The sequence below is a fragment of the Ixodes scapularis genome, unplaced genomic scaffold (genome assembly GCF_016920785.2).
Source record: "Ixodes scapularis isolate PalLabHiFi unplaced genomic scaffold, ASM1692078v2 PGA_scaffold1__304_contigs__length_218370807, whole genome shotgun sequence".
Lineage (NCBI taxonomy): Eukaryota > Metazoa > Arthropoda > Arachnida > Ixodida > Ixodidae > Ixodes > Ixodes scapularis.
In genome coordinates, this window is record NW_024609846.1 from 134,361,779 (window position 1) to 134,384,770 (window position 22,992).

The 22,992-nt window shown below is 45.2% G+C and overlaps 2 protein-coding genes across 3 annotated transcripts in view; one reads left to right on the forward strand and one right to left on the reverse strand.

Moving 5' to 3' along the window:
- Positions 1–1,344, reverse strand: part of LOC8041683 (syntaxin) — a 47,229-nt gene extending 45,885 nt beyond the window's left edge. For both annotated transcript variants that reach the window (XM_029987869.4, XM_029987870.3), the window contains exon 1: positions 1,093–1,344. In XM_029987869.4, the coding sequence (XP_029843729.1) occupies positions 1,093–1,125 (33 nt within the window). In that variant the 5' untranslated portion in view covers positions 1,126–1,344. The remainder of the gene's footprint in view (positions 1–1,092) is intronic.
- LOC8041687 (voltage-gated hydrogen channel 1) lies at positions 1,344–21,567 on the forward strand. The gene is made up of 5 exons (XM_029987868.4): positions 1,344–1,744; positions 2,190–2,340; positions 2,631–2,738; positions 18,122–18,353; positions 18,801–21,567. The coding sequence occupies exons 1-5, from the start codon at positions 1,707–1,709 to the stop codon at positions 19,052–19,054; spliced, it is 783 nt and encodes a 260-aa protein (XP_029843728.2). The 5' UTR covers positions 1,344–1,706; the 3' UTR covers positions 19,055–21,567.
- The last annotated feature ends 1,425 nt before the right edge of the window (positions 21,568–22,992 follow it).

Here is a 22,992-nt window from a genome sequence, read left to right on the forward strand (position 1 = left end):
TGTCGTAGGCCCAGAGCTCAACTGCCCTGGGCATGGAGCACGCACTCCCCTTGGGACAGTGCACCCTCCAATAATAAGAATGATGATGAAGATGGTTTTATGTCCAGAAACGCCCTTACAATATATCTTTAACCCCTCTACGGATACTTTTTTTAGTATTGTGTTTATTTTGTTTTTGTACTTTTAATGCCAAAAATCTAGACTAATGCAGAAAAATATTGTAGAGCTACCAAATTAATTGGGAAATTTTTTTTTCTTTTATTAAACTCAATAAACCTATTTTTATACAGTTTTTTTTTTCTTGCTCAGTTTTGATTTATGGAGTGTGAAGGCGATCAAGTCTCCAGCGCCAAAAAAGAAAAACAAACAAACAAAACAGAAGCCCGCACAGGTTTTGACCTTGTCCAGACGCGTGCCGCCGAGGGGGCTAACAAAAGGAATAAAAAAATATAAAAAAAAACTGAGACGATGTCCATTCTTTCGGGCGCTGGAGGGATCCACTGCAGACAATCGCGGCTTCATTGCCCAAGATCATTCGCCACTTGGATACGTTCCACGCGATATTCCGTGGCTTTGTGTATGAGCGTGCACGTCTCTGGGCAGAAGCAAAAACCTCTCGTTCAAGCACCTGTACCTCGCGCGCGCTATAAAAAGAGTCTTCGACGAAAGCCACAAAGGCGCTCTCGTTTCCTTCACGATTCACAACGTCCGCCCAGAACGATCGGATGCTTCCCAGCTTCCACTCGATTTCCCGGATAAGCTTTCTTTTTGTCGTTAAATTGCGTTACTGCACGAAAAAGAAAACCAACAGGCAGAAAAGAAGAAGCAAGACCTTCAACCTCCCCTCGCGACCCGCCCCCGCACTACACACAAATATGTAAAAACAGCGCATTTTTGGGTGAATTGGGGCTTTCCCCCAGAAGCTTTGAGGGCCTTATAACCAGAGGCTAGCTTCATTGCACGGCTTAAAAAACGCTCGGAGGTCAATCAACAAGTGCTCCAAGCAATGTCGACAAGAAAAAAAAGAAAAAAAAAGAAGAGCGAGCCAGCCAGTGGAGCTAGCGCCCTTTAGTGAGTGTGAAAATTCATTACCGCCTTGAGGGCCGAGATTCTGTCCTTGATCATGTTGGTCTCGTTCAGTTGTCGCCGCGTGCGTTCACTTCACACTCGAATCCCGTTGCCCGTTCTCCTACAAACACCGCAATCCTCCAGGCCGCGACGGAACACCGTTAGTTCGCTCATCGGGGAAACAGCAGGCGACCATTTGCGCACTCCAACGTTGCTCGACGGCTTCACGGCTGCTTCACTGGCTGCTGCTCGCTCCGGTTGGATCACCGCTAGATACCGCCGAAAAATCACCACGTCAGCCCTACACATTGTATTCTTCCCCTCTCCTTCTTTCTCGTTCTTTTCCTCCGCCGCCTCCTGAGAGGCGCTGTTTTCCTCTCCCACTTTCTGTTTCTCCTTTCTTCCAAACTGTTGATTCGTTTGTGCGAGGGAAAGCGGGGGGCGTAGCGTCACACGTCAAAAAGTTTTTCGATCGCAAAAGTTTGACGATTTGATCGTAGTCATCGCACGGCTCCAAATATTGCATCTTTTGAATGGTCGTTATTCCCCTTTAGCGATGTTTCTTGAGCCGTCGTGCCGTGACAAACATATGCTGGGCCTCAGATGAGTTCCTGAATCTGTGAACGAGCCGTCAGAAAATGCCGACGGCAGATCTTGGAAGCATGGAACGACAAATGTGAGATTTCGCCACTCTTTCATGTTCCGTTATAACCGTATTTAACGTACTTAAATGGCATTAACCGTAATTAACATCCGTCTACGTAATCGAGTTATAGATCCGCGGTCCCGCGCCGAAGGAAGTGTGATACGCTTGGAGTGAAACTGCGGTCCTTAGCGTGTTTTGTAGTTGGGTAAACGTATGCGAAGCGCAAGTTCGTCTGCGTCTTGCGCAGGGGTTGTGGTGACGTCAGAACGCCGAGCTCTTATTGGCTCCGATTGAAAGGATGGTGGGTAGACCTCAAGGCAGCTAGCATTGAAGGTCTACCCACTATCCTTTCAAGCAGAGCCAATCAGAGGTCGGCGTTCTGACGTGACTGCAACCCTTGCGCAAGAGGCAGACGAACTTGCACTCTGCATAATTGCCTAAATGTTTTTGAGACTTTTTTTTTTTCGTCCCCCAGGGAGCCACCTAACAGCATAGTGCAGGTGCGCGACAAACCAAGTAGCAGTTTTGGCTCTGTCGAAATTGATCTGGAATCCGATGCTGACATCAGGCCCCTCGTTACGTTCCGGGAGAAGTTGACAGCTGTGCTCCATTCGACGAGGTTCCAGGTATGCACGCACCCCTTACATTCATGCAGTTGGTGGTAATTAGGAACAGTGCATTGTTGAAAAGCCGCTGGAACTCCAGAGTGAAGAGCTAGCATACATAGTTACCCTAATTAAAGTCGTTGCTATTAAAAAGTGTGTTGAGTTTGTTATCTGTTTGAGCAGGAATTTAAGGCACGGGCACGTACACTGACCAATGTCGTACAAATGGGCAGGCGAAATATGTCTGCTCTTTCTGTGTTCCATTTTCCTCAGTCTCCTTCATGAACCTACGACTGCGTGGTTTTTCCTAGGTTGCCATTGTGATACTGGTTGTCGTCGACTGCCTTCTGGTCATCACAGAGTTGCTGGTGGAACTAGAAGTCCTCAAGTTACAGGAACACAGCAACATTGCACCAAAGGCAAGAATGCATCCTCAGCACTATCCTGGATCTCTTGCTTCACCGAGAGAGGTCTCGATCACAGGTCAAACCCAACTTGTGATCGAGGCTTTTTTGTAGCAGTTGTTGAAGCCACCAGTATTTAATGAAATGTTGCAGATTTACAACAAATACTTTTCACCTGGGGGTTTAATTTTTATCCAAACTAGTTCATCAACAAACTTTTTGGGCAGAGACCAAAACATTTGTGGGTTCTTTGCTGAAACTACTATGAAGCACTGGTTATTTTGTTTAAACTACTATGAAGTGGAATTACCGTAAAATTCTGAGCAAGCACCCACACGGAATTTGGAGATAATCGTTTAAAACCGGGGGATCTGCACTCCTTATAGGTCAACAATGTGTAAAGGTACATCCTTGGTGTATTTTCCGAATGTTACAAAATTAGGGGTGGGCACTTATTGTGGAAGGGACAGATGCTCGGTATTTTATGGTACCTGTATACCATGGGGAGATTATAAAAGAATAATAACCCTTCATTTTGGGTTAGCTCATGAGAATGGTGACACTGTTTTTCTAGGTTAGATAAAGTTACTGCAGCAGAAGAAAAAGTATTGTCACAGTTAACTGCTCCGAAACAAGAGCATTTTGTCCGGTTGCAGGAAGGGAGCTACAGTAAATTGTACTGGGCCTTCCACATGATCTGTACTGTTGCTGCCTACGACTTCAGTGACATAAAAAGACAGTCGAGCTTTGTTACACGCTTATGGTGTAATGCAAAATACTAAAACCAGCCATCTAGTCTTCCACTTTAGGTTTGGATTTTTTGTGCAGTTACATTTGACAGAAAACAGGCTTTCTGTTTTCTGTCAAGTTAAGAGACAATGCCAAACAGCAGACACTATCAGTGTTGGGTAAAGTACCGGGCATCTGCGAAAAAACCGAACCCTGTTTTTCACACCACAAAAATAAACTAGACATCGCGGAGAGCTCGAACACCGTCAGAACGTAGCCCCAGCCATTCAAACAAGATGCCAAAGTTTCAGCACCAACCCTTATCTTATTCAAAAGTTATAAGTGATTTTCTGAAATTTTCAATGGGAAAATGGGGCCCATTTTTACCCGTTTTCGGTTTCTGGTTCCATAGAGCTCCATGTATTTGAGAGCTCCGTCGGCCGCCATTTTTTCATTGAAATTTCAGAAACTTGCTGACTTTTTTTTGAATAAGATAACGGTTGGTGCTGAAACTATGACATCCTGCTCGAACGGCTGGGGCTGCATTCTGACGGAGTTTGAGTTCTCCGCGATGTCTATACTTCGTTTTAGCTTAAGTGCCGATGCAGCCGATGCTACAAGCGTGAGCTCCGGGTTTTCAGCGTTCCTGCCAAGCACGCGCTCTCGTGCAGTGCAAGCGCTGTTCAGGGCGACATGCTCGCGCTTGTAGCATTGGCTGCGTCTGAACTTAAAGGACCCATGCTTTTTTTTAGACAGGCTAGATGGAAAAAAAATATTATAAAACGAATTTACAGCGGAGGAAAAAAATATATAGAGCTATATTTACGGCGCAAAACGAATTTGTAGTTGGTGCCTGCGGGAGCCGCTGCTGGCCACGTGGTAGGCCTGTGTGCCACCGCGCTGTGCCGCCGCCGCACGCTAAGTGTTGCGCGACGCCGCTTCAACGCGTTTCTCCACGCCGCCGTCGCCGCCGCCACACAAGTTCGTCTGCTTCGGGGCGCCGCCACTGTTATGGTGTGCTAGAATACTGGGCAGTGTATCGAACGAATAATGACTGGATCGGCGGCTGCGAGAGAGCGCTACGTGTAGCAGGCATGCTGCCGGAGTGCAGAGCGCAGGCAGCGGTAGCGCTTGGCTGGCTTGGCGTTCCACACGGGTTCGATTGTTTCGTATTGTTTGGCTAACTGTTTACGGTACTCTTTATTTTTTCTGTTGTATGTATTATTTGTCATACTTTCTTTGCCAAATGTTTTGCCGGAGATGTACATCTTCGGGCAGGACGCAACAGTACACATCGCGACACTGCTAGCGCGAACACGACATTAGCGCTTTTTCCTCATTTATTTTGAGAGTATTAGCGAGGACGAAATTTTATCACCTGCATTATAGACCCGAATGAGCTTTTTGCGCAGCAATTAGAACTTTGCTGAGATCCTTTGGTTTCTCATAGAAAAACTGGTGATCGCTTGTTCACGCTAACAGTGTTGCATTCTGAATGGGAGGAAAATCACTCCCTTCGGGAAACGTTCGGAACGTCTCTTGAAAAAGACGTCCCAAACATGTGTAATGCCCTGGATAACGTAGGATAAGCATGCTGATGGCATGATACCTAAATAAATGTCTGCTTTTGTGACCCCATAATTTAGCTGTCACTGTAGGTGTGATCAGTGAATTCCGTGGTTGAAGCGCACTACCGTAATGGATTGTTTCAATGTTTGGGAAAACAAAATCGGGCTTACAAAACATATTGTTGTCTACTTCTGTAGGCTGCAGGTACGCTATAGAAGTGCCACTGTCGTCTTTTGCAACTGCTTCCACGGGCTTTCGAAGGATTTTCCGGCAATAGCCTTTATCATATTTGCTAATACTACGTAGGGTCTTTGAACGGGACTGTGCGAATAGTTAGAAAAATTTATCCTCTAACCAGCTATGGTAGTCACCAGAGTGGATAAATTTATATTTATCCCCTGAGCGCCAGCTATCGATATGTGTGGGCTCCAGGGCGTACAGATATGGTGCCTGGATCGCGTCTTCGACTGGTGTGTTTAGCGTCCTATCCCGCCCATACATCAAAAGTAGTCCCCAAGTGGCAACAAATGACATCACAGAAGCCGGAGTGTCATGCTGTTGCCTGTTGCGATCCTGGCGGTTGGCCGTAGAAATGCTGGCGAAAAGCACGAGCGAACGCGAGTGTCGCTGTCGTGACGGCGTCCCAACTTCCGGCTGCTCTAGCTACCGTGAACTGTTACAGTGGAGAGCGACCTGCAGCAGAACAGGCGTCTGCTATTTATACCGCAACTATTGGGACGCCGTCAGGGTCGCAACCGGCGACAGCATGACACTTTTATGACGTCATCAGGCGGAAATCGAGGGACCACTTTTTTGGCCGCGATAAAAACACCAGTCGAGACGCAATCCAGGCACCATAGTACAGATAAATATTTAATTATACACTGCGCACCGGCGCACAGATGAGATTAATGAGGCGCACCCAAAGATTCCCAAAGTGATGGTACTTGCTTTTCCCGAGAGCTCGGAAGAGGGGGGCTCCCGAGCTCCCCCGTAGTCGGCGCCTATGGCATTCTGTATTTCTACATTCTCCAGCGTGAGGTCATGATCTTGATGAGCTTCGACATGTTCAAGATAAAAGGCTCAGCATCTTGCGCTGGGCCACAAGACCTTTCAATTTTCTTGCGGTAAAAAAGAGGCCTCTTAGCACCTTCTCATTGAAGAGACGGAGTGCTGGGCCTACCCTCATCTTTTCAAAGCCGTTAGAAAAAAAATTACTTTGCTGATGTGAGGCATAATCTTTAATGTCACATTTTCACAGTCACTTCTCCAAGCCTTTCTAATGCAGTCAGCGTGCACAGGACCCTTCGGTGTGTCAAGGCCAGATTCTATAAAACCGATTTAGCAGATACCTTACCAAGTGCGGAAAGTCCGAAAAAAAAAATGTACAGGACGACTGTCATGACTGCCTGCATTACATGAAGCAGAGCCTCCCTGTCACTGCTTTTAATGTTGCGGGACCATGTCTCACGCCGATCGAACTCGAGAGGGGCAAGAAAAAGGGAACAGGCTTCTCTGCAGGACCGGTAGCCACTGTTGCACCCCAACACAGGGGCCCCAGGAATATAAATTAGGGGAGGTCTAAATTTTGAGGAAGGGTTAGGAGGTGGGGGGGGGGGGGGGGGGCATTGAAAATATGGGAGTCGTTGCAGAAATGGGGGGTAGGGTGGGGTAGGGTAGGGTAGGGTAGGGTAGGGTAGGGTAGGGTAGGGTAGGGTAGGGTAATGTTACCCGCAGCGCCGACCTCCTCCCTCCGTTGCTTCTCAGCGTGGACGACACACTGCCCAGTTCTAGTACACCATACCACCGTCATCTGACCGGCGCACAGGTCTATCACGTCTGCTTGCGCTTTCTCAGGAGTTTGCTTTGGGCTCGTAAAGGTACTTATTAATCTTAGTTTTTTTGTTATACTTCAAACAAAGATGAATAAGTTGCTTTTACAGGCCATAGGAAGCTTCCGAAAGAGCGTAAGCACCACATGACAAATATGTACCAGTCACGTGATAAATAAGGGCCACTTTTCCGCGGCGCCCGTTTTCGGCTTGAGCGGCGTTGCTGTCAGCGTAACCACGCGGTGTATTATGGGTAAATTTCCCCACTAAATCTAGTGGAAAAATTTTCCCGCTACATCTAGCGGACAAATTTCCGTGCTAAATCTAGCAGAAAAATATCCCCGCTAAATCTAGCGGATAAATTTCCCCGCTAAATCTAGCAGAAAAGTTTCCCCGCTAAATCTAGCGGGTCACGTGACGCCCCCGAGGTCACATGACCCCCCATGTGACCTTGGGGAGGGGGGGCCATGTGACCCCCCCCCCCCTCACACGTGACCCTCAGTACCCTTCCCTCCTCCTCCTTAAGAGCTGCGCTCTAATTCGGCGTTACAGGGAGTTGTAAACGACTTTCATTTTTTTGTTGTAAATTCGTTTTATGACTTCCTTTTCCCAACCAGAATGCTGAAAAAAAAGCTTTTTTCCTTTGCATGTGTCCTTGAAGCTGAAACGAAGTCTAGATTATTTTTGCAATGCAAAATGCAGGATTCGATTTTGTCACAAACGCTCGGTAGATCTAAAGAATACTTGAAGTAAACAGTGGCGCAGCCAGGAGAGGCTTATGGGGCTTCAGCCTCTACCCCCCACCCGCCCTTCCCCCCCAAAACTCATGTGACCCTGTAATATGCACCTGCATTTTGAATCCCGCCAGTTCAAATAAAGTACAAATGATTGTTAGTAAGTACATTGGGCGCAATGTACTTGAAGTAAAATTCTATAAATACAATGTACTTTTCAAAGTACAAATACTTTTTAAAACAATCTTTCTGTTGCCCTTTCATTTCCCTACACAGTTTTTTTTTTTTTTTTGAATGGGATGTTTTTACTACAAGTCATGCAATGATGGTTAGAATCATATTTTTTTATATTTATGTAAAAAAAAAAAAGTTAAATCCATGTCCTTGGGAGTATTCAGCTATTGGCGGCATGTGCAAACTACAGAGTGCGCTTCTCTAGCTATCATCATCATCGTTTGTGACGTCACGGTTAGGAGAGACTGGAGCCGTGTTCCAAACTTTGCCCAAACGAATCCGAGTTGCTCCGGCGGTTCATTTCACGTGACAATATAGTGACAAACACTGGATGCGGGTAGGTTTTAGAACGTCGGGGTACAAATTTACTCTATCCCTGAAATAGGATAGAGTAAATTTTGGAACATGACCCGAGACATTGCACAGATCTTGGATCCATGGGTTGTCAGCTCTCTTCATGCACTGTTGGGATAACGTGCGGCAAGACCTGTTTCTGAAGTCAGATTTGTAAAGTTGAGGCTTGGGCGAGTTGGCACGACATACTTAGGGATTAAAAACAGCGCAAAAGACGAAGGACCAGACGAAGAAGTAATACGGACACAGCACTGACCTACAACTGAGTTTATTGATTGCAAAATTGCAATATATACATGCATTGTCACAAACAAAAGGGAAGAAAAGAAACTAAAGGAGCAATTCAGCCCACGTGATACATCACCAACAAAAAAGGCGCCATGATATTTGTACTAAAACATTTTACCGAAGCTCGAAACCGTGGCACGCGTAGTCGTGCTAATTGGGGTGTCGCGAACCGGCCGCGGTTCGAGTTCGACCAGGTTCGACTTTTTCGAACTTTTAGTGGAAAGTTCGTCGAACCTTGTATTGAGGTTCGACTCGTGTGCGCATGCGCGACAGGCTGGCCAGTTGGCTTCGGATTGGATGGTAATGGCTAAGAGATGAATTAAGTGCAGCGCTGATCGGCTATTTCAGTCAATACAGTACTAAAATTTAAGTTATTAACTTCTTCAGTGAATAGAATTAGTTTCTTTTAATTGCAGTTGTTCACACAATAAAATAACCTTTTGCATAAAAAAAGAAATTCTCCAAACCTAGACATGCTTGTACCAAGGTCTGGCCACACTGTCCACAAAGTCGAACCGGTCGAAACTGGTGAAAAGTTCGAAGGTTCGTCGAACCGGTTCGACCCAGTCGAACCCCGAAAGTTCGACCAAAAAATCTGGTTCGACAACAGTTCGCGACACCCCTAGTGCTAACAAACACTTCTGGCCCTGAGGTGTTGAAGCGCTGGGGTGGTGGTGTGCTGTTCTCTACCCCAGTACAAAAAGCTGGAAGATGAAAATAGAATATCCAGCGCTTTACCACACTGCAACATCTATCGTGGCAAATAGGGTGAATTTTTTATTGTGATTCGAACAAAAAGTTGTTGGGGTCTTTTATGTTATCTCTAAGACGACTTCAAGGCGAAAGCCCAAGCGCCGATGCATGAAAGACAGACACATGATTTACTTAATTCACTTTGATTCCTCTTAATTTGCTTTGTCATCCTTTTAATGGCAAATTCGGGTGGTCAATCATCGGCAAGGCCGAGCCGGCGGAACCCGCAACCGGAAATGCGCCGGCGGCACACCACGTGACCCTCGGCACCCGAACATGAAACGCCAGACAATGGCAGTTTACTTCGCCTCTTGCCCTCTGTCGCTGCCGTCACTAGGGGTGTCGCGAACCAGCCGAGGTTCGAGTTCGACCAGGTTCGACTTTTTCGAACCTTTTGCGGAAATTTCGACGAACTTTGTATCGAGGTTCGACTCGTGTGCGCATGCGCGACAGACTGGACAGTTGGCTTCGGATGGGATGGTAATGGCTAAGTGATGAATTAAGGGCACCGCTGATTGGTTATTTCAGTTAATACAGTACAAAACAATTAAGTTATTAACGTCTTCAGTGACTAAAATTGGTTTCTTTTAATTGCAACTGTTCATAAAATAAAATAACTCTTTGCATAAAAATAAATTCTCCAAACCTAGACATGCGTGTATCAAGGTCTGGCCACACTGTCCGCAAAGTCGAACCGGTCGAATCTGGTGAAAAGTTCGAAGGTTCGTCGAACCGGTTCGACCCAGTCGAACCCCGAAAGTTGACCTAAAAATCCGGTTCGACAAAAGTTCGCGACACCCCTAGCCGTCACCAATGTCCCAACGGCTTGGATTGACCCAGAGTAGTGGCTGCTGAAGTGACTTCAGATCAGTTTCATCCTTTCATTCATTTTTTCTCACTGACCTCTCCGATTTCGGAAGTGACAACACCGGATACAGTCTGGCGCCTACTCGCCCGGCCGTTTGGAGCTCGGGCGGAAAAAGCGTCGGAAAGTTGCCGGTGCTTGCCGGAGAACCACCACATGAACGGTGTGCGCCGGCCGGAAACTGACCACGCAAACACTATTGCCGGTTTTCCGGCAAAATAAGTTGCCGACGACTGACCACCTGAATTCGCCATTAATTTCATTGCCTCTAATTTGCCTGAGTGGTCACGTAAGCAGTGCACTCTCTGACGACGCACTTTTGGCACCATTTCATTGGCTCACTCGGATCGTGGCGTCGGCTGTGGTCCCAGTGATAGAAAACCTCCAAAGACAACGCGCTGTCTGATGACGCATTTTTGGCGCCGTTTCATTGGCTCACTCGGATCGTGGTGTCGACTGTGGTCCCAGCGATAGCGAACCTCCAAAGACAGCACACTCGCTGAGAAACACACTTCTGGGGCCGTTTGATTGGCTCACTCGTATCGTGGTGTTCGCTGTGCTTCCGGGTGATTGCGAACCTCCGAAGACAGCGCGTTCTCTGACGACGCACTTTTGGTGCCGTTAATCTCACGGCATGTCGCATGCCCGCCCTTCACCGCCGCCCGATCGAGAGTGTCCTTCTCTCCCGCTGAATTTGCGCCGCGCGCGCGCCTCCTTCAATTCTGGCACAAGTAACGCTATCTCATGGTCCAGTGGCGAACCGTGGGTTTTGGTACCTTTCATGTCGTTGACGTGTTTTCCAGGGTGTCTAGCGACCGGGAAAACCGGGAATTGTCAAGAAAATTTCAATTACCGGGAAAAATCAGAGAATTGTCAGAGATATTGCCAAAAAGCGAACCCAGTCAGAAAACGCCATCGAGTGCCCTGAGCAAAGACGAGGACTTATTGGGGGCAGAAAAATGGGTAATAAATTCTGCTTAGAGAGGAGCGCGGGCTCTGCTCCCCCGATGTAGAGTGTGCTACCCAATACAAAGAAAACAGCCGACAAATCCAGTCCGAGGCTTGGATTGGATTGGACATTAGGCTAGATCCAGTTAGAGATACTATATTTAGTAACAGGTAGGAATGCCGCAGACCCCAATCCAATCCAAGCCAAAAGTATCCTTCATCTGGCGGTTGTGCTGCCATACGGTTATTGACGTGCATGGTTGAGCATTGTGTTTTCATTATGTTTCCTTTCCGGAAGTGGCCTCTTCACTGACGATGTCGGCGGCAAGAAAGTGTTTGTTTAATCTGGACTGGAGGAACTCGAATTTTTCGGAATGTGCAAGTTGGATTAAGCCCGTTCAAAATTAACCTCACAGTGCTCAATGCTAAATGCCTTGTGTTGTAATGGTCTTATATATTTTACCGCCTCTACAGTTGTCAGGGAATTTCACTTAAAATTGTCAAGAAAAACCTGGAAAAGTCGGGGAATTTACAAATAATAATTTGCTAGACACCCTGGTTTTCACTCAAGGACTGAACGATGAGACATATAAGGCTCTCGCCTTAATAAAACTGAGAAAGGAATGTCTCATGAAATTGAAAATAGAAAAGGGAAATTCGAGAATCTCTTGCATGTGTAGTAAGCACTTCAGTGAAAGCGACTCATATCCTGTTGGTTCTAATGTGTCATGTGAGCGCTGGTTTCTTATTAGTTCCAAGTTGATTCATTTTTTAATTTTGTAGAATAGTAAACAAATATTTCCTCAAAATAACTGGCAGGAAGAAGCAGTGGCTGGCTCCTGGAGTCAACCTCTCAAGACTAATAGCCCCTTCCTCTGGCAAATAGCGAGCACTCGGCGCGCGCTCGCCAAGCGGATTCTTGTTTCCCTCGTAAGACGAGAGCAATCTCTCTGTGTGCCGCTTGTAGATCTGGAGCCAGTGGAGCGCTCGCCGAGCTGCTCCGACCGCTCCGTGGAAAAATGGCGGAGCGCGTCGAGCGGTCCGGAGTAGCTCTCCGCGCAGCCTTTTTCGGAGGAGTACGATCTGTAGTCGTCACTCGCAACGTTTCAGTTTCGTTATCGACACTCCCGCGGGGGAGTGAAAGAGTTTCGCGTCTTTTTTGTTTCGATTGCTAGGTGGGCTCTCTTGGTGTGCTTGTTTTCGCTCCCTTCGTCATGACCGACTCGCCCGATTATACTGCAACGATAACATTGTTGCAGTTTATATCAGGAGGTCTAATAAAATGCACTGACAGCGACGAAGATATTAGCTTAGCTCCAGCTCGAGTGACGACGAGGCAGTCGTTCTCAGCGAAGCGTTTGCCGAGTCGTTTGCCTGGCCAGCGAAGAGGCCCAAGATAACACGTTACGTCGAAGGCGTTGTGCGCGCCTATTCGGATGAAAAGCTGGGTATGTCGTTTGTTCGTTTTGTGGTCTCTGTAATGTGATTGGAATAATTAGAAGACAACACGCCAAATACTCCACAGATGGAAGTCGCCTTTGGAGATGACGATCGCTTTACGGCGTACGTGTTTGGTATTGCTTAATAGCATCCTACGGCTCGTACAAGTACTTCTAGTTGTCTTCATCGGGCTCATATAACTGTAAGGAAAAATAAATTGTGTCTTAATGTCGGGGTCACCGTTAATCAAGTAGTAAACAATAAATTTTTTCTCAAAGCATAAAGTTGCGATCAGAACATCATGCTTTCAGCAAGATAGCAATGGGAACCACAACTGTTCAAAAGTGAGAGCAGACGCTCTGGAAGCGGTGGCGCTGGGAGCGTTACGCTTGATTTGCTCCGCAACGCGTGCCACTGGAATGGATCACGTGACCGATAGCACACGGAGGCCGACCGCTCGACGACCGCTCGACGATCGCTCGACGACCGCTAGCGCGGAGCGCTCGGTATTTGCCAGGGGAAGGGGCTATAAGTTCCATAACAAAAAAAAAGAGAAAGTCATGAAAACAAAAATAAAAAAAAGAAAACTTGTCACTTTGCGAGTTTTCAAGTCACGGTAAGTATGGCATTTCACAATATTTGCGCAACCAAACGTTGTGAAGTTTCTTTGCGGCAAGTGCGTGAATATAGGTGCGTCTTGTACACAGGTGCGTCTTGTATACTAATTTTTACTTAGAAACTTGAGAAAAGTGGGGGGTGCGTCTTATTTAACGATGTGTCTTATACACCGGAAAATACAGTAACTTGTGATGAGAAGACATTGAGTAATATATGACCTTCTTAAAGGAGCTGTGCAACGATTTTAATGTTGAAAGAATTTGCATCTTCTACTTTTTGCATTATTTATCTTGTCACAAGGACAGAAAATACATCTTCCTTCAAAATGTTGCGATTCCGCCGCATAATCGCGAGGCAAAGATTAGAATATTTCCCGACCTGCAATAGCGAGCGGCGGCCATGAGAACCATGCAGCGTGACGTCAAAGGGGACTTGTAAAAAGATAGGAAGTTGTGCAAATACCTGCTCGATAAAAGGTAATTTTTCTATAAATCTTGTCGTTCCAACATAAATATAAATACGTCAAAAACCTGGTATCATCGACAAAACTTTGATTATGTAGAGTTTCAGTGGCGCCATCTATCCGAGGTCAACAAAACCATCGGCTCTATCTGCTATTGCGAACAGCCGCCAGAGAGGGGGACTGGGGCAGAGCCGGACGGGGGATGGCCGGACCCGGAAGAGACTTCCCTCCTGTCGCCATGTTGATCGCGCTGCGCAAGCAGGTGGTCACGTGGTCGCGAGCGGGTGAGTTCTCGCTGCTCACTGATGGCGCTAGAGAGAGAGCTTCACCGGAACCCCGTGCATCCCCCTTTCACGTCACAGCACACGTGACTTGGAAGAAGGTGAAGGGGTTGAGAGGTGCCGAAAACCTCAATCTTTGTCAGTTTTTCAAATAAAACTAGGGCATGCAGGCAAAAGTGTTTTTTTGTTCTTTACTTTAGAAAGGTCGAGACACCAACTCCCAAATTATTTATGCAAAGCACTGAAATTGTTGCACAGCTCTTTTAAGAGAAAAATGACATCAAACCTCCACTTAAATTGAGCTAGACATTTTCTACAACTGGCAAGAGTTGTACAGTGGTGCTGCACTTTTGTACGTTATAGAAGGTCATGTTATCAGTTGGTTTTGTATTTGTGTTTCCTTGCATTGCCTCTTAACACCCCCCCCCCCCCAATCCATCCCTCTCTCTTTATGGGCCATTAGCTCACAAAGGAATGTTGGCAAACGCCCCTGCTGCGGGCAGTAGAGAACTGTACACACAACACATTACCATGAAGAAATCTTTCACATGAGGAAAGTACTGTGAAAACAAGGCGAGGGAAGTAGTATCTGATGAGTCGGTATCTTGGTGTTCAACGTTGTGTGAGGACAAACAAACCAACTTACCCTTTCTAAGTATTCATGCGTACCCAATGGGATACAGATAGAACTTGATAATCACGAGGGTTTTGTTGTTGGGTGTTTTCATGTCGGTTGATATATCTCTGTAGAATATATACTATATGAAAGTCATGTCCTTGGGAAAAGAACTCAGCTATTCATACAGGGTGTCTCACGAAACACTGGCCAAATCGTTCCTGTGAAAGGTGTGCATCGCATAGATAAAGGGTTGATTTAACATTGGTTTTTGTCAAAGGGTAAATCTAGGAAAAGATAAGTGTTTGATAAAATTAGGTCAATAATTGATTTTAAAAATTGTCTTTATAATTAATAAATTTAAGGGTACCATTTCAAAAACATGGTGGGCATAATTGAAAACTATAAAATCCAGTCATATTGTGGAGATATAAGCCATGCGCAGCCTTTTACGGTGCTCTGTGAAATACACTCAGTTTGGACAAATTTTGAAAGGGGGTTTTAGGAGGCAGCGTAAGAAAACATAAATATAAAGTTAAATTAGGTGCTTTAATGTCTCAATAGAAGCTCCATAACTTTTTACACCCTACAATAGACCCTATCCGGAATTCAGACTGGCAACTTTGATCACTATCATCATCTGAAAAATGGCATATGTGCTATACTTATAACAGCCTCCTGTTTACTGATGAAGGAAGAAGTTGAAGACGCTCCTAAGCAGATGATTCGATGATTAAACATTTTAGATGTTAGCGCGACGTGAAGCATGAATTTGATGGAAGATCTGCGTAAGCGTTCATTTCTAACACGGACCCAGCCTATCTGTTAGTAGCACACACACGGCTTCAAAGCCCCTTGATGTATAGCATTTTATCGAGGCGTCTATGTGGGCTGGCTTCTCGTTCGGACTGGTTGCATCTTTTTCGCCATCAACACTGAAAGAGATTTAAAAAGAATTGGGCAGTGACATGCGCATTATCATTTCCCACTGACTTTCGAAAGTGTGCCCCATACAATGCTGCAGAGCACAGGCTCATTGCCGCCATTAGTACGGTAAAAGTTAAACTGCCATTTGAGTCACCAGATGGCGCTGAATTCCGGAAAGGCACTGCTCTACAGTCTTTGTCACCACTGTACAGCCTTTGTCGGTTGTAAAAAAATGTTTCCTTGGAGCCAACATTGTGCAGCAAAGCCCTTATAACGAAGGAGGCTAGCTCAATTTGAGTGAAGGTTTGTTGTCGTTTTTCTTTTAAGGAGGTCATATTTACTCAAGATGATAATTTTGATATATTTTATGTCTTTTCTATAAAGTAGTTTGTTGGTAAATAATTTGCGAATGTGTCTCTAAAACGTGTTTATTTGACCTGTTTAGTAATTTTGCAGCGAAACTGTTATGTGCTAGGATCTGGAGAAAAATGCGTCCATCAATTTTAACAAAAAACTCCCATTTCAATGGCGCTCCTTCATTCTGATTGGTTGTGTCAAGTATAAATAAAAAGAGGGGGCAACCTGCGTGAGTTAGCCTTCGTTGGCATTATATTCGATAGTGAGATCCTGATCCCTTGTTATCATCTACCATCACCGGCTTATCTCAGCTAGGAGTGTGCTGCGAGGAGGCTGAGGTCAGAGCACTCCTATCTAATTTTTTCTTCTTTCGCTTCTGCGATGCTGATAAAGAGACTTGGGCTCAATCAGAAGAAACTGTCCTGTAGGTGTGCCTCAAGAAATTGAGTTTAGAACTTTCCCATAAGTGACCATAAGGCAATGATCACTTTAGTCACTTATAATTAAATAAAGACAATTAAAGAATGAAGTCGTGTACACGTCTTCATTGCAATCATAAGTAAATCATATAGCTGTCGTAAAGATGAAAGCTTCGCTGGTCCTTTATCTTCACGTGAAGTGGATGGGCTCTACAACTTTTGTTTTTCATACAAATATTTTTTTAAAATTTTTAATATTATGTTTACATGTTGTAAACTTTTCATAAAATGAGTAGAAAAAATTATTACTGTGTGTATGCTTCGGTGTGAAATTACAGCTGTGCAAAATACCACAGCAAAACCTTCGCAATCTACACACCTCGAGCTTCATAATGTTATATTTCCGGAAGAACATTAGTCTTTAACATACCGTAAAATACTGGGCAGGCGCACTCAAACTTTGGAGATAATCACAAAAAAATGGGGGATGAGCGCTTGTCTGGTCATCAATTTTACATATAAATGTACTGTGCATATTTTCTCAGATCTTACAAATTTGATGTGGACTGGGCGGATCTGTGGTATTCTACGGTATATTTTTACATAAATATAAAAAATATGACCCGGTCTATGATTGCATGATATTACGTGGAAACACCCTGGTATGCATTGCCAGAGGGGAAATGGGGGGCATCAGATATTTTCGGAAATGGTGAGCGAATATTGGATGAAGTCAAGTTGCCACAGAGCAATTTGTTTACTCTCGCTAGCAAACTATTTAACAAAATCAACTTGTAAGGCACTTATTTGTATTGGTCTTATAGCCACCATTAATTCACTCTGAGAAATTATCAGACGACGTCTCGAAAGACGGTAGCATGTTTTCACATGACGATATGCCATTTGTTTTGTTTTCAGACTTGAAGAATGTACTTTGAAGTCGGGAGTTGTACTTTTCTCAGAAAGTTTGGGAAAAAAAAATGCTCCGAGTAAGGTACAAGTACACGCTGAGAATGTACTTCAAATAAAGTGCAAGTTTTACAAACTTACTTGAATCAGTACCTTAAGCACAATGTACTTGAGGTACTTCCCAACACTGGAAACTAGACAATTATTCTTAAACCTTGAAAGGTAAGTGTAAAGATGTGAGCGTCCCAGATATTGGGACATTTGTGCTACTATATCATATAAAGTTCTGATATGGTTATTGAAACAGTGAATATTTTGAATAGTTCAGCTGACTTTGAATTATTATTTAGGACTGTACATAGATTCAACTAGTTTGTCATACCAATGTCAGTTTTTTCATTAATGTCCAATTTTGCTTCCACTTTTGTGGAAACAAAAATGGAAACATTTTTGTTTCCACACACACTCCTCTGCCGGACCTGGGCAGAGGAGTGTGTGTGATGATGATGATGACTTCAAATAAAAATCTGTTGAGAACTAGCACCTGTCCCTGTTGTTTTCATTTCTTCCATGTCCTCGTTTTGTTCACTTTTTAAACCTTTTAACTTTTTTTTTTTTTACATTTGTAATTTGAGTGGAATTTGTGTAAGTAGCATTCCCAGACATCACTTAATTTGTATTTAGGAAATTGAAATGGGCCAAGATAAGATCCAATATTTTTAACCCAAATTGAGACAGAACTAAAAAACCTGCAAATGTCTAACCTCATGTATGAACTATGCCCCATATTTGAAGGGTTCTAGGGGACAAGATGTGTGTCGTTCAAGGGAAAGGTTTTGGGATAAAAGCACATAGGCATTTAACCTTGGGTAATAATGGCACACATTCATTACAAAAGATCACTTTAACTTGGCCCATTCAAATTCTCAGATCTGCTCGATGCCTTTAGTACTACAGCTTTGCCTCCGGCAGATCATTTCATATTGCGGTCTCCTTCGTCTCTTGCATGTGCTTCGATCCGGGATCATTTCTTTAAAATGCCCGACGTTGATCCCCTGTCAGGTGATCCACTCAGTGAGCATCTTCATCCTGAGCCTCTTCCTGGTGGAAATCTGTGCCAAGCTGTATGCCTACCGACTGCGCTTCTTCCGCCACAAGTTGGAGGTCTTTGATGCCATCGTGGTGATTGTGTCCTTTTCCCTGGACGTCGCCTTCCGCAACCCGGAGTCGGCTGCCAACGGAGCCGGCCTCATCATTGTGCTCAGGCTGTGGCGAGTGGCGCGCCTGCTCAACGGTGAGCTTGGTGGTTCTCTTTGATTGGCAGCACGCTAGATTGCACACGATGAACTTCGCTGTCTGCCTCGACGCTAAGCTGGCATGCCACGACGGGACAGAACGAGGCGCACGCCAGCTATAGTCTTTCACAAGGTGAGAAGGGCATGGAGGAGCTTTAGTTGTCCCACCTGCAGTGCAAGCTTCCTACCTTTGGCAACATTTTGGCGTTCGTGGACCTCGAGTGCACGCGCACAGCCAAAGCGCAAAGCGCGGCAGAAGGTATAGAGCAGGTGATGGAGGCCGGCCGTTTGAAAGTCATGCCCTGCCGTTCTCTTTCTGTCACCAACTGTAGAATAGGCTTAGAAAAAAAAAAAGTCACCGGAGAAAGCATTGACGCACAAGTTGGTGTGTTCTCATTGGCACCTCTTCACCCCCGACCCTGCATCTCTCCGTTACCCTCTTGCAGGGATTGTGCTCACTGTGAAGTCCCAGGCAGAGCGCCAGCTGGCCAGGGAGGGCAAGTTGCGGGAGAAGCTGATGCAGGACCTGCTGAGGAACCGTGACTACTGCAATGCCCTCGAGCAGGAGATCGACTCCCTCAGGGGCCTACTGCACAGCCACGGGGTCAAGGACCTGCCACCCACTGCGGTAGTGCAGGAGCCGCCCCCTGCCGCCACCGGAGACGCCGTGCTGCCGCAGACGACGCTGGTGGAACGTTGACGCCGACGTCTGCGCCGCCGAGCGCTTGCGGGAAGTATTGTTAACGTCTGTGTGTTTCGAGAGGGGTCGTCGGAAACGCGTCGGTACGACGACTTTGGGATGGACGGCTGCGTTGACCAGTCGGAGACGTGCCTGGAGCACGACTCCAACTGTCATGTTTGCCGCGTCCTCAAAAGTTGTCCCTTAATTTCCGCCCAATGACGTTGTAAAAGTGCCGCAGTGTTTCATCTGCCGTGATCCTGGCGGCAGCGCGGCGGTGGGCGTGGATGCAGCGGACGTCTGTTCCCCCGTAGCTACGACACAAGCGGGGCAATAGCGTCTACTGCAATGCCGGTGTTGCCTAGGGCCTTGAAAACAAGAATGAGAGTGTGTGGAAGTTGTGGGCCGTGTTACAAGCAGTCGCACATCTTTTATGATGTCATTAGAAAGTTGGCTGTGTTATAATTTCCGTACCGCCAAGCGGAATGCTTTAAGGGCGAGGCAGAAACGTGTTTAGGGTGCCTCGACCAAGTGCAAGCTTTAAAGTGCCATTCATCATCGACATCATCATTACTTATTTTCTCGGGGTGCCAGATGGGCTTTTCTAAGGTCCGTTTGGAGTTTTTCTCTTATTAGTGTTTTTCTCCGAAAACTTGCCACTGATAGGTTTATATAAAGCGCATCCAAATTCGTACCTAAGAAAGAATTAGATTTTTTCCCCATGTCTTCTACGAATATAAATACCTAGAAGACTGGACTTGCACTTTGCGGTGCACAACCCAGTTAACCCAGTGCAGAATTAGCGCCCTATCATCCATGTTTATACCATGCATGAGAGTCTTCCACTAGTGCTTCTATACTCTAAATTGGACAAAATGAACAGGCAGTCAGCCCTAAATGAACTGTGAACTAGAGATCAGATTGGGCCAGAATTTTAAGGCCTGACCCAAACATGGCACGAGTCTTACTATGGTTGGCAAATTTCGGCCTGAGCCCAACTGTTATTGTTAAGACGAGCCCTACCTGAGCCCAGCCTGAACATGTTGTATGTCTGGCTCCCAGGATTTTCTGAAACGGAAGTCAAACATACAACATGTTCAGGCTGGGCTAAGGTTGAGCTAGTGTTAAAAATAACAGCCGTGCTCAGGCCAAAATTTGCCAACCTTAGTGGGATTCCTGGGGACGGTCATTTCTGTCCCCAGGAATTCCTGGGGACAGAAATGACCGTCGTACAAAAACAAAAAAAAGAAGCGAGGGAGCGCTTGTTGGAGATTGAAACCGTTTTTCCTTTGTTGTTAATCTGATGCTGAAAAACTGAGCTATCCTTCAAGAAGAAGAAAAGGGTTCATTCGTTTTTCTTATTAAATTAAGTAACAGGGACAGAAATGACCGTCGTACAAAAACAAAAAAAAGAAGCGAGGGAGTGCTTGTTGGAGATTGAAACCGTTTTTCCTTTGTTGTTAATCTGATGCTGAAAAACTGAGCTATCCTTCAAGGAGAAGAAAAGGGTTCATTCGTTTTTCTTATTAAATTAAGTAACAGTGCACATAGGTCTGGAAAGAAGGTTGAAAGTTTGACGATTGCGCGGGCAAAAATGGTCCAGTGATTTAGTCTTTTGCTGATGTTCGAAACGACACAATACTGTCTGTGCTAGTACATACCTCTGGAATTCTGTTTTGTGTATATTTTGACAGCGGAAAGTTTGTCAGCCCAGAGGGCAGTTGGTGTCTCTGCTATATATGAGAAATTTAGCTAGTGCACTATAGCACTGCTAGTCTGGGTGCTTTGGCCACAATAGGGCGGAATGGGTTCTCAAACTCGACCACCAACAGTTTTTAGACATAAACTTCACCTCAGACTCGCATGGCACAATTCACAGCAAATTTAGCAAAATGTTTGTGCCTTTAGTTTTATATTTGTTTTAACAGAAACGTGAACAAACCACGTTGTGTTTACATTCAGGAACACTGCCTATAACCATTGTGTGAATATCTGAAGACTGGATTCAGTTACAAAATTTCACCACTTCTATTGTCGGTGACAGGTCACTAGTGAAGTGGAAGCTCCTCCCACCTCTTTCCACTTCAGCAAAGTGAATGCTGGAGAGGAGGCAACCTTCTGTCCATCGTCCGCTCTGCAGCCAAAGTGGAAAGAGGTGGGTGAGCTTCCACTTTACTCTTAATCTGTCACCGACTGTAGTGAATAAAAGAAGGGAGCTCTTACTACACCCAGTCATTTGTTTTGTGTGTAGGTGAAGATTTAGGAAAATGGAAAATTTGTGTGAAACATGTAATGCCTGCGGTGCATCACCGGTGCGGTGACTTTACACATTATAACTTGCACTCGCTCTCCAACACTTTCCGCATCTTCAAAGATGTTATGAGGGATTAAGTCGGGTTGTTGGGCCTAGACATGTCCGAGCCCGTAAAGCGCGCCCACATATTGGCCCGAGCTCGACCAGACAATCTGGTCGGGATCGGGCTTTTGGGCTTGCCCAGACCCGCACAGATCTCTACTGTGAACGACACTTCTAACTATCCTGTTGAGCTAGCCAATTTCTTTGGAATGCTCATACATCTGTGCTAAACCATAATGTGGATTTACAAGATCTGCAGTGTGCCTTGTACCTCCTCAAAGTTTTGTCACTGCTGTTTGATACATTTCTTGTCTTAATGTAGCACATGTACTATAAGCTTTACTGTTGTTTCACTACGAGGACGGTTGCTTTGAGACAACCAACCCCCACCTGCATTGAGAATGTATATTTTTGAGGTTGGCCATGCTTCGATAGAGAAGTGCAGGTCATTTTAATACATATTCTGCCAAGCAGAGAACAATACTCAAAACAGTTTGGAGTGAAATCGAATCTACAAACCGATCCTTCTCATCCTCCCCCGACCCCCCCCTTGATCGAGTCATGTAAATCAGTTTGTTGAAAGTATGCATCGGCATTCGCGGCAGAAATGTAATTTGTTGGCAGGCACATGTTATCTTCAAAGCGAAGTGGAAAGCCTGTTCTTGCCCTTTCTGTGATAGCTTTTTTTTTATACATAACTGCAACCTAGTTTATGTGACAGATGTGCCACATGGTATATAAGGCAGCAAAAATCTTCAGGCTTCCTCTAAAATCAGCCAGAAAAATTGGCGCCTGCTTGTAGCGCTCTGAAATTTTCATCAAAGGCATACTTTAGTGGTGGATTTTATCTTGTGAAATTTCAAGGCATAGCTTCCTTCCTGCAAAGAAGGAGACTAACAAACCTGCCCCAGCCAATGGCAGATGACACAAACGACCGAGTCAGTGACAGTTGTACTTGTGGTGCCATCTCCTAATGAGCTAGCACAGCGGGCAGACCATCAGGTTGTCTGCTTTGGACAGAGTGCGTATTCTGCTCACTGTGTCCCTATCTGGAGATGTGCCACAAGCACAGCCGTTGCCTAGTTGGTCACCGGTGTTGTCAGCCACCCAGACTGTAGCAAACTTTTTGGTCTCATTTTCCACAGGAAGAGGGAATCTCTTTGAAATTTGACGAGGTAAAATCCACCACAAAAATACATGCGTTGATGAAAATTTGAGATTGGTATGTTCAAGCATAAAATTTTCTGGCCGATTTTAGGACGAGCTTGGTGATTTATGCCACCCTATATTCTCTAGTGCTCATGCACATTTTTGTAGTTTTGTAAGACCTTTCTTATAAACTGGCCGATAGTCTTTAGATAGGCTGAATGGATCGTCGTTCAAGGGGTCACAAAAAGGTATTTTTTTGCATCTTTACAAATGTATTATGTGCATATCTTTAATTAATTTTTATGTTGTGAATTGACATTGTGCATATTTTCCAAAATTTGTAATCTGACCTTGTTGTTGTTGTTTTTGTACGTATACTATATACATATATATACCATCTTCAATAGCAAGGCAATATTTTTCCATTGTTTACAAAAGAAACCACACCTGCATG